Raw genomic sequence first — 11,945 nt, forward strand, 5'->3', positions numbered from 1 at the left:
CGCCCTCTCGCCCGCCGGGGACCGAGCCGAGAGCCGGGGCGACTCCCGAGGACGCTTCCCACCCCCCTCTCGCATTTTGGGAAACTCCTCCTCAGTTTTGTTGGGGTTCCTGCGTTTCTCCCCCCGCCCCCCTCCCCACGTCCCAGTGCCATTGTGGTGCTCCTTGTTTACCTCGGACTCTGGCCGAGTGAGAGCGTGGCGACTTTTTTTGGGGGGGAGGAGGGGACGGGGAGTGTGTCGCTGCTGAGGCGGTAGAGGTGGCTGGGGGTGCCTTCTAATTCCTTCCCCTCTCTCCTGCCTCCCCCCTCCCCCCAAAACCCTCTCTCTCTCTCCCCTCTCCTCTCCCTCTCTCCCCCCTGCACTCACTCGGCTCCCCAGACGCTCGCAGCCCCGCGTCCATGGGCAGGGAGAGGGTCCTCGGGGCTGTCGTCAGCGAGGGCCGAATCAAAAGTGGCGTTTTAGTGCCTTTCCGGGCTTTTTTCGCGACCTCCTGCCCCCCACCCTCGCCGTCCCCCGGTAGATGCCCCCGGTGAGAGCAAGTGACAGCCCGAGTGGACTTGGTGGCCTCGCACCGCGGACCCTGCGCGAGCCGAGGGAGGGGGCACCTCGGGGGGACCTCCTTCCCCTTCCCGGAGACCTGGTCCGCAGTGAATCTTTCCTCCTCTTTCTAAAAGAATCCTCAGCCGCCAACCTCGCCTCCCCAGCCCCACCACAGTGCGCAGCGTCTGCTTTGTTTTTACGATTCTTCCCCCCAACGAATCACTTGTCAGATCAATTTTATCTTCGCCCTCCTCCCTACTTCCCACTCTCCCCTCCTCCCCTTTCGAAAACCCCGTTCTCCGAGGTTAGACATTTTACAAACCATATATGTTGTTTTTCGAATGGTGATTTTTTTTTTAATAACACTCTCCCCCTGCACCCCCCATGGCTACTCTTCTAGGCCTTTATTTCTGCCCTTCCCCCGCTTAGGGGGGCGGGGGTAGGGGAAGAGAAAATAATACAATTTCAGGGGAAGTCGCCTTCAGGTCTGCTGCTTTTTTTTTTTTTTTAATTACAAAAAAAAAAAAAAAAAAAGGACAGAAAACATCAGTCTTGAACTTCTCTTCAAGAACCCGGGCTGCAAAGGAAATCTCCTTTGTTTTTGTTATTTATATGCTGTCAAGTTTTGAAGTGGTGAGTTTCAGGTCGGTTTTGCTAATTTCACTCAGTAAAACTGCAGTGTTTCTGTTTCTAGATAGTACTTTGCTTCTTTGTCTCTTTAAAAGGTCACAGGGAAAGCTTGGCCTGGATCGTGCCGGCCATGTGGAATGGATAAGGGCACAATCTCTTAAAATGTGATTATGGGGTTCGGTGGGGGGTGAGGGTGGCCATTTAGCCAGGAGCTCCCTGAAAGGATCCCACATTGCAAAAACAAGAAACTCCCCCCCAAAAAACCCAAAAAGGTTCTTGAAACCGGAATTTCGTGCTTTTCTTTTTCCGTGTAAAGGGAAATAATTGCTGGGTCTGAGTTCACTGTGTTTGTCAGTAGCGATCACATATGGACTTAGTTGATGGACTGGGAAATGGGGTTTTGAGAAAGTAGCCTGCTTTCTGGGGGCCAACCAAACGTTACACGGAAAATGGACTTTAAAATGTGTAACTCACAAGAAACTCTTGAGCCTGGCGTCTGTTGAGACCCGAGTTTGTTCCTGGGCTGCCAGGCCAGCAGGCCCAGTGGAGACTGCTCTGTGCAATCCCAAACGGAGGTTTGGTGAACTTTAGCCTTGGGCATAGAGTTTAAATGAGTAAATTGGGTGTTTTATGTGCATGTAATTTTGCTTTATAATGTAAAGCTTTTTACAAGATGACTGCGTGTTTAATTGACGCTTATGGGTGGGTGTTGGGAGGACAATTGTGCATGACCTATATGATGTTCTGATTATCAATACATTAACTAAAATTAGCATCTATCAGTTTCACTTGCTGTATACTTTATAATGCTGCTAAGCCTCAGGACTGCTGAATATGTTTTTTTTTAGCATTCATTTTGATGCTGGTGTTTCCTTTTTTCTTAAAATTGCCCCACGGGTGAAGTATTTTCAAATGATATGTTTTAAAATTCATCTTCTGCTCTAGGGTAAGGCAACCACTTTCAAAAAAAAAAAAGCAGCTCTGTATTATAATCCACATGTAACATTACAAAGAGTGTTTTGAATAAGTTAATAACCATTGCTCTCTAATTTTGGCTTTAGTTTAATATAATGGAGAAGAGTAATCTTGATAAAAAGTGGTTAAAAGAGGCACATTTATTGTTAATGAACCTCATAACCAAAAACAGATGGGACCTCGATCAATGGTAAACCTTTAGTTCTCAGCGTGCCACCCTGGAGTACAAGGATAAATAGCCATTATTTCTCAAACTTTAGAGTTCTTCAATTGGCATTCTTAAGGTTGCTTTTAAGCCTACAAATTACCATTACTCCCTCCTCCCCATTCACCTCTTTTCTTGATTAAATTGGACAGAGTAATCTATGGTTAAACAGAAGAAAAACATGCCTCTAGAAAAGCCATGCTAATATAAGCTGGCTTCCAATTAATCGGATCTAAATAGCTTTTCCGGTGTAATAATTTTTTAAAAGTACAAGAGATGTTAAATTACTAGACAGCTGGAGGAAAGTAATAATTATCATATTCTGATTTTTGAAATATGATCCCTTCCCCCCCTTAGTATTGGTAAGCTCAATATTTCAAGTACTGTGAAAGTTCATAATTCCACTCACCTGTTCTTACCAATTCTAGTTACAACTATTTTAGAAGTGACTTGGATATTGTACTCATTGTTTTATCATAAACCGTATAAAAATTAATGTCCATTGTGTAATTGAAAATAATTATCTATAAATGTTTTTGAAGTCAACCAAGATGTTAACTTCATTGCATACTGAGATCATTTTTGAAAACTGGCAATTGTGTCTTACCTAAGTCAAGATTTTTTTTTTTTTTAAAGCCAGTTTGGCACTTGGATCTAATGCTGATATCACAAAGTATTTTCACGTTTTTTGCTACTTAAGTTAAGAGCATTCTATTACTAAAGTACTCCTAAATGTTAACTCCAAACACATGAGTTGTAATGCGTCAGTACTTGGAATATTTGAAGAAATCCTCCACCTAACATCCATTTGCTCAAATCACACATTTGAGCCAAGACTTAACTAGATATTTAACAGGTCACTCTTGAAACTTTCATAGTAGAAAACTTTTCCTACAAATTTATCTGCAAAGCCAAAGGGGAGTGTAAAAATTAGATGTTTGCTACCTTCTTTTGAGGTGGTATGTATATACATATATAGTTTTTTTTTCTCAAAAATTAAGCTATATGTAAAAATATATATACAACAGACTTAACTCATATATTGGACTGTAATTATTTTTCTGTTCTTGTTTAAAGTGTTACTGTTTTGTAATGAGTTTCTAATTCTTTAAAAATTGGGACTTTATAATTTATTTTCTTTTTGGCTCTATTGTGGTGATTCTTGTTTTAGAAGTAAAGCCCATTTCCCCCCACTTAGTCTTGGTGGTAGGTCACAAATTACCTTTTATTCATGTGTGTCAGTACAGTTTTCACAAATGATTCTGTTAACTTGAATGGACATATGCTGTCATCTAGAAATATAGTAACATATACATTATGTTATATATCTAGCTGAGTAATCTTACAAATTTGTGAAGAGAGAGATATCTAGGGGTAAAACATTTACATGATGTATGTATGTAAATACAAAGAGAGAGAGAGAGAGAGAGAGAGAGAGAGAGAGAGAGAAACACCCCCCACCCACCCAATTCTAACCGCATCTTCTTTTTAAATCCTGGCAGGTGATCTTTAGAGAGTAACTGAGTATGGATCATTTGAACGAGGCAACTCAGGGGAAAGAACATTCAGAAATGTCTAACAATGTGAGCGATGCGAAGGGTCCACCAGCCAAGATTGCGCGCCTGGAGCAGAACGGGAGCCCACTGGGAAGAGGAAGGCTTGGGAGCACAGGTGGAAAAATGCAGGGAGTGCCTTTAAAACACTCGGGTCATCTGATGAAAACCAACCTTAGGAAAGGTAAATACTTTCAAGCCAAACCCTGGAAAGCTGTGAGCCCTGTGCCTACCCAAGGCTACTCTGTGTGGGTGTGGAGGGGCAGAGCACTCTTCGCAGGTTCTTTGCCTTGATTCTCTTTCTGCTCTGAAATTAGTTACATCCCTGGCTGCAGCGTCAGTCACGTTTTGAAAGTGGAGGCTCTGTGTTTGAGTGGAGCATCTTACTCTGCTACTACAGACTGGAATGGTTGGGCATTTAGGCTGATAAGGACTGAATTCAATATAATGGTTTTTAGCTACCCAAGGCTTCCATGGATACGGTGTCATGGAAGTAGAGGATCCATCCGTGGCTATTGCTTGTACTTGCCCCGCTTAAGAATAAGACACTGGCTTTTCCCTAAGATTCGCTAGTTGTAAAAGACAACAGGTTCAGAGGTAATGGAAATCTTGTGTGCTATGATGGAAAAGTTTTGTGATGTCATTTTTGTGGCTTGTTTTCTTAAGAGCAAATGCATTATTTAGCAATGAAAAAAACCTGATAATTCTAGTTTTTATGTTTGCTATAACTGGGTATTTTTTATAAAAGGAAGGGCAGATTTAGGCACCTTTACAAGGGGAGGATGTGTAACTGACTCCTTTCTACCCATTTCATGTTAAGTTGATGAAGTTGGGCAACTTTGTGTTCAACACTTGTTTATGTAAAGCAGTGCCTGTGCTGGTTACAGTGTGTGTGCCTCATAATGGTCTTTATTTTGTCTCTGAATAAATGTGTATAGGATTCAGATTTCCCTTACATTTGCTAAGCAAAGGATAAAAATGCCATCTTTTAGCAACCGAGAATATTAAGTAGATAAAGTTAGAAGGCAGAGGAATTTCATTGTGTCTGATGCATAACATTTATCATACAATCATTTATTTTTTCCTTGGTTTGGCGAAAACAAAGAATATATTGATCCTGAAATGAACAGACACAGCAGACCGTATTGTTAGATCTTTATCTATTAAAAATGGAAAAACAGCACTTCAGCAAATTCTTTGGCCTCGACTCATGATTACCCTATTTATTGATTGTTTGCCAAGAATGTATGCATCTTAAGAAAGCCAGGGTAAGAGCATTAAAAATATAATTTATTACGGCTTTTCAAACAGAGTGCATTAATATTGTACTGTGAAGCACTGGGGCTCTATAAAAAAGACTTTCTGACGCCTGCAAACATATAAGTTCCATAAATTCCTAAATAGGAGATTTCAGCTGTCTCTGGTATTATGTGATATTTGCACAGCAAACTTCTAATGCCAGGACAGTTTTAGACAAGGATTCTACAGACTTCACTGCTCCTTATGGCAGACGTGCTGTTTACACAGGCTCATAAACCTTCAGCAAAAGCTTCTAAGACTGCCTCCAGGTTTAAATCATGCGGTATTTTTAGCAGTCGGCAGTGGCCAGTGCACTCCCCCTTTAATGCTGGAAGGTTATGAAGTTGCTGTAGTTGGAAGTCTCGCCAAACACTCGCACAAATAATCAGACAGTTCAGAGAAGGCTCCTGTTCAGCATTACTCCCAATAGCAGGAGGGCAACCGTGACAGTTTGCTGGGAGATTTAGCGGCTAGGCTTGTAATTAAATGATACTGTTGTCACTTTATCAGTAGCCACCTTTCATTACCTACGGGGTCCCGCTAAATAAAGCCGAAGAGATATATCCAATATATTTCAGTCGTTTGAAAAACCCACAGTGATGTCATAGGTCTAAGGAGAACAGCATGTAGTAGGACAAGTCAGTCTCCTCCTGGGAGGAGAAATCAATGCATATGTTTTTTTTTTTTTGTACTAACCCAACTCTTTGAAGACATCAGGACAGGGGGAGGAGAAACCAAACTATAGTAATTTCACTTCCTGCTCAAAAGATTTTTTTTCCCCTTACAGCATTGCCTTGATAGTGACTTATTTTGTTTAAATGAAGAAGGTTCTGTGCTTATTTCAAACAACAAAAATCACTGAAGCCTTTTAGTGGTGGTGGTGGTGTGTGTTGTGTGTGTGTTTGTGTGTGTGTGTGTGTTTCATTTTATTTTTTGTGTCTGGTTTCTGTTTGACAGGTGCTAGATAAAAATTGTGGCTGAGATGTGGCTGAAGAAAAAGGGGTTGGATGTTTTTGTTTATTTGTTGAGGAGATTTTGCCAAAGTCCCTCCAAGCCAAGAAAGAAATCACCAGTTTGTATATTGCTGTTTTTTTGCTGTGGTCTCCCCAAATCTTCTGATCCCTGGCAGATTCTCTCTCTGGTATAAAACAGCCGAATGAATGACAAGAATATTGGCAAGCTTCACGGCTTGCTTTTTTATGCCTCGCCTGTTGGATATCTCCGAATGAGTTTGTGAGCTTTTCTAAGTCAACCTAAAGGTTTTGGTGTTCTTTTTTTCTTTTTTTCTTTTTCAGAGCTAGAATCTCTTGTGAACAGTTCACTGAGGCTTTGGTGAAGAGGCATGTGTAGAAAAATGTAGCTGTTTTACTGCCAGCTTTTGTTTGCAGAATAGAGCACTTTTAAAGGGCATCTCCGGTGTCAGTAGAAAATCCCGATTTTTTAGCTTTGGTTGGCATGCGCTGGACATCTTCAGAAGTTGGTAGGATTCTGCGAGTCCAGAGGGCAGAGCTTAAAGAGGCATTAATGTTACAGGACTAATTGAGGATCCTGGGTGCCCTGTTAAAGTAACCCTTGCCATCATTTATGGTAAAGATGATACCCTCCTGGCAGTTTGCCACAGCGCAGTTCAGATGCATCTGCTTTTAACCCTTTTCTGCTTATCCCTGGGAGTCTGACAGTGCGCTCGCTGCGTGAACACCTTGAGTGCTACAGCATTCCCTGATTTCCGTTTCCAGAAGCCTTTTTCCTAACTCCGGTGTGGCCTGTGCCGATTCATCATCTGGCTACTGAGTTATTACATTGGATTAAAGTAAATAGAGAGAGAACATCGAATCTACGCAGATTCCTTGATCCTAATATGTCCTGATGAGGCCAGTTTCCTTTTCCCGCTCTCATTTTCATCCCATTTACTACAACAAGACTGTTCATTCTAAAGACATATGGTTACTGTGGTATCTTTTTAGTCAGGTAGATTAAATGAGGAGCCATCAAAATAAAAATCTTATTTATCTACATTATGCACATATTGAAATCATATATTTTGAGCATCAGTTTGGTTAAGTTTTGCATTCCTTTTATGGAAGCATTATAAAGTAAAATCTCTAAAAAGGAAGTAAAAGGCTAATCATTTTATGGCCAAAGGTAATTTGTTTGGGCACAAACAAGGGATAGTTTAATATTAACAAAAGCTTGTAGGCCACGTGAAGTTGGTTCTTGTGAAGACAACTGGAGTGAGTCAGGTTTGCACACTGTCTATATTACCACTCACAACAGATCAGACAAGACACCTACTTCTCTCTTGTCAGCAGTATCATTTGATCAGACAGGTAATTCTGCATTCACTCATCTTCATGGCAGCAGAGCCCCACTTACCCTCGGAGCAGGTTCACATTCTGTTTCCCTATTTCTCCCTCAACTCTGAAACAGAGAAAAGGTTGTATATGTTGGTGTGTGCGTGCCTGTGTGTTTCTGTGCCCTGTCTGCCTGGGAAACAGTCTCTCCCCTTCTCTCACTGTTGTGAAGATTTATTTTCATGGCTTCGTGTGTTTTTTTTCCCTCCCCCAGACTGTATTTCTGAAGATTGTTGGTTTGCATCTCTTCCTCCCTGTCTCTTCGATAGGAACCATGCTACCGGTGTTTTGCGTGGTAGAACATTATGAAAACGCCATTGAATACGATTGCAAGGAGGAGCATGCGGAATTTGTGTTGGTGAGAAAGGACATGCTTTTCAACCAGCTGATAGAAATGGCACTGCTGTCCCTGGGTTACTCGCACAGCTCTGCTGCCCAGGCCAAAGGTAAGTGACGCACGTGCGGGGCTGGGGAAATCGCTTGGCATCCTTTGTTTACCTCCCAGGGAAAGCACTGAATATTTTTTTTTTTATTCAAAGAACTGTAGGCTGTGTATGATGACACTGGTTCCTTATAGACTGTGGCTTTAAAAAATTGGCTTAATTCAGTTTGGTTTAGTTAACACACATTTTGCTCATGTGGAATGTCGAGGTGGATTTTTTTTTTTAAATTACTTCAGCTGAATCATTAGTATGCTTATTGACCTTAATAATCTGCTCCACTGAGGACCCACAAGGAAGTGAGGAGCGTATTTGAGCAGATGGACTGTTGAGAGTCAATTTGCATTTATGACTGAATATCTAGTTCTGTTTCTTTTATTCTGTTTCTGATGGTTTTATGGGCTGTAAAGTATTTTTCAATACTGATTCCCTTTGCAATAGAGAATCTTATCTGAATCGTAAAGCCATTTAGAACTGGTTCAGCTATGTCTTATTAGAACTTCCTGTAAGTTAGGAAAACGTGGCCAGGGCATCGGTTTTATTGATGGGGTTTGATTTCCAAAATAATAAAACAACCCTGCAGTCATTTACATAATTTCACAATTTGGAAAGCTGAGCTATGAATATTTTCACTGACCTGCCTTTTAGAGGGAAGGGAATCATTCAGACAGAAATAACAATATTGCTTGTGGTGGGGGCCATGAAAGAGAGAAAAAACCTACCAGATGCATTATCTGAAGGGTAAAACCTGTAGTGACATATTCTCTTTATCTGGAATAGGGCTAATCCAGGTTGGAAAGTGGAATCCAGTTCCACTGTCTTATGTGACAGATGCCCCTGATGCTACGGTAGCAGATATGCTTCAAGACGTGTATCATGTGGTCACGTTGAAAATTCAGTTACACAGGTGAGTCAGGACAGCGTTCTAGCGGAAAACATTCTAGTTACCTGATATTTTTAACTAAAACATCTCTGGTCAACCTTTTTATTTCAATACTCTGTGTTTCAGACGGGTTAATTAAAATTGATTTTGTTACTTTACCCTTTCTGCTTTATTTTCCTAACTTCAGTGTAGAATTTAAAAGCAACCCCCCACCCCAACCCCCCAAATCTGTAGGTTTGTGCAGGTTATCAAAAGATGAGACCTTTTTATATTGAGTCAATGAAATGATGCATTACAAGAAGGCATTTTACATAAAGTTTACTTAAGAGAAAAATATTTTTGCATATCATGAACAGTGCCATCTGTGTACATTTTGTGAAAGAATGCCTTGTTCGCTCTTGCCGCGGCCTTGTTTATTTATATAGATTTTTACCATTTTAATTCGTATGAACGGAGTCACGAAAGGAAAATGGTTAATACGTTCATGCTTCTCCCTGCTTGCTCGTGAGAAAGCAGTACACCTTAAATTGTCTTCCCAAGCGCATCAGAGCAGGAAGGTAGAAGTAACATGAAAAAATAGCCACCACAGGCAGCTGATGTATAATTCATGCATCGATACAGCAGATGTGTTGTATAAAGTAATTAACTAATCGGAACAATCAGGAGACCGAGAGCAATCTCCAGATGCATCTGTTTGATGCGCAAAATGAAATCTGTCTGTCTTAAAGGAATGTTTTGCAGCGGGATGCAATCTTGTAATAATCCCCTTTCTAATCTCCGTCTCACATAGTTGCCCCAAACTCGAAGACTTGCCTCCTGAACAATGGTCGCACACCACAGTGAGGAATGCTCTGAAGGACCTCCTGAAAGATATGAATCAGAGTTCGCTGGCCAAGGAGTGCCCCCTTTCACAGGTACTGAGCAGAGCGTGGAATAAATAATAAGACATCCCGGGCAGCCCTGATGTGAGGTTCCATGGGGCTCCGTAGTCTTAAGCAACCGGTATTGGAAGCGAGAATCTGCCAGAAATGCAAAGTGGCTTGACCGCTGGTGACTTTTAAAAATACGCCTGATTCATTCTGAACAGAGCCTTTACACTTTTTCTCCCTGGGGAAAAGAGCGAAGGAAAACGGCTCTGCTGGCTTGCTTTCCCACTCCTCTTCTGAGCATGGAAGCTCCATTCTCCCCAGTGCTCTGATGTAGGGAAGAGTGAAGGCAGTAACACTTCCAGGAGCCTGCAGGAATGGCTTTTAAGTGTTAACGTGGAAAACTTCGTCATGCTGCCTGCATTAAATAAGAGTTCAGTTGTCTAATACTTAGCTCATTATAAAAATAAAAAATAAAAATCTACAAAGAGCATTTGTAGTAGTAATTATAAAAGTAAGAATAGAAATCTCCTGTAACTAAAGGTTGAGTAGTTATTGTTCGTTAGGAGTTTCTCACTAGTTTGGGGGCATTGTTTTACCTCCCCTCCCCCCCGAGATGCCTGTCATACCACCAGGAATTTTTGGAATAAGACAAAGATCTATTTTCATTGTGCTTGATTTTTTGAGAATGAATTTTGATGCAGAGTTACTAAAACTGTAGAGAGAGAGACCGCCCCTGTTTCCAAATGTAAAACCAAACATCGTGTTGGATAGTGCTCAGCTAATTTCAGATTAAAAACAAAACAAAACAAAGGTGCTATGAACCTGCTTTTCATGGGCTGCCTGTGTGGTCACTACATAAATGTGGTATAAAGCCATCCCCAGTGCCCAAATGCAGAGGGAGGTCATTCTGTAACATAGTATAATTGAAGTGCTGATAGAACTAGATGTTTAAGGTTTTCTTTTAGTTCAAGTTTGAAATGTCATTCTGAATGTCAGTCTGTCAGTCATGTGAACTTGAACGGTACGACTCTGCTACAAACATTTCTGCAGTTGAGGGAGTCGTAAAATGGGTTTCTAATGTGATGCTCATGAAGATACAGGGCACCTTTGGAAGGAAGCTTGTGGGCTTCTGTGCTACCTTTTCATGGAACCTCCATGCATTGCAGGTTTGCTGCAATATAGCCCATCAGTATTCCTTTGATATTTATTAGCAGTTATAGGAGCAAAGCAAATGAATTAAGTTGATAGTTAATGACGACTTGCTATGTTATTTTAAGGTGAGCTCTAGCCACAGGTAAAATATTATCTGTGTTGTTAAATGTTAGTTTCTTGTAATTCAGAGCAACTCAAGCTCATTTCCTTCTGTCCTTCCTCTTTCACCCGTGGAGTAGAAAGGATGTGACTTTATACCCCTCCAAAATAATTTAAATTAATGAAACACAGAAATCTATAAGATGATAGAATGAATCAGGTGACTCTTAACCTATGGGACTTTGGGTTTTGCAGACAACTCCAGATAACGTGCCACTTGGTTACTAGCATTTGAAAATTGGAAATGTCCTCGAAATAAACTTCTTTTTTTTTTTTAAATTCAGAGGTAATACATGTAGCAACACCCAGAATAGGAACCTCAAGTATCTTCATGTTACTAAGTGTCCCATTGATTTTGGAAGTAAATTCAGGCAAAGGTTTAACACATGTATTGTGAACTAGAGGAGGAGGATGCAAGTACAGTATTTATCAATATAGGCAGTGAGAACTCATTATTAAATGACATCAACATTCGGCCAGTAAACTCCACCTCACTGTAGCGTGTAAATATAATTGTGAATTTACTTAATGTTATCATGGGAAATGAATTGAATACAGGCAGTTATAACATTAAACCGAATGACAAAATGAAATTCGGGACTTGGTTTTGGAGTCATATATTGGTGAATTCCTATAGAGAGGCCTTTAGAAGATCGTGCGCGCGCACTTGTGAGAGTGTGCGTGTGTGTGTGTGTGTGTGTGTGTAGACTTTGCAGGGAAAATGAGATGCAGAATTTACTAAGTTGACTTCTGAGAAAGAAATGATTAGGAATCCACTAGCAGTGGTTCTCAACCTTCTGGCCCTTTAAATACAGTTCCTCATGTTGTGACCCAACCATGAAATTATTTTCGTTGCTACTTCATAACTGTAATGTTGCTACTGTTATGG

The 11,945-nt window shown here is 40.9% G+C and overlaps 1 protein-coding gene across 1 annotated transcript in view; it reads left to right on the plus strand.

Moving 5' to 3' along the window:
- The first annotated feature begins 541 nt into the window (after positions 1-541).
- SATB1 (SATB homeobox 1) overlaps positions 542-11,945 on the plus strand; it is an 80,425-nt gene continuing 69,021 nt past the window's right edge. The window contains 5 exon segments of the mRNA XM_015568066.1: positions 542-1,173; positions 3,853-4,087; positions 7,823-7,999; positions 8,774-8,900; positions 9,667-9,790. Of these exon segments, the coding sequence (XP_015423552.1) occupies positions 3,877-4,087; positions 7,823-7,999; positions 8,774-8,900; positions 9,667-9,790 (639 nt within the window). The 5' untranslated portion in view covers positions 542-1,173; positions 3,853-3,876.

Source organism: Myotis davidii, unplaced genomic scaffold, assembly GCF_000327345.1.
Source record: "Myotis davidii unplaced genomic scaffold, ASM32734v1 scaffold962, whole genome shotgun sequence".
In the NCBI taxonomy this organism is placed as follows: domain Eukaryota; kingdom Metazoa; phylum Chordata; class Mammalia; order Chiroptera; family Vespertilionidae; genus Myotis; species Myotis davidii.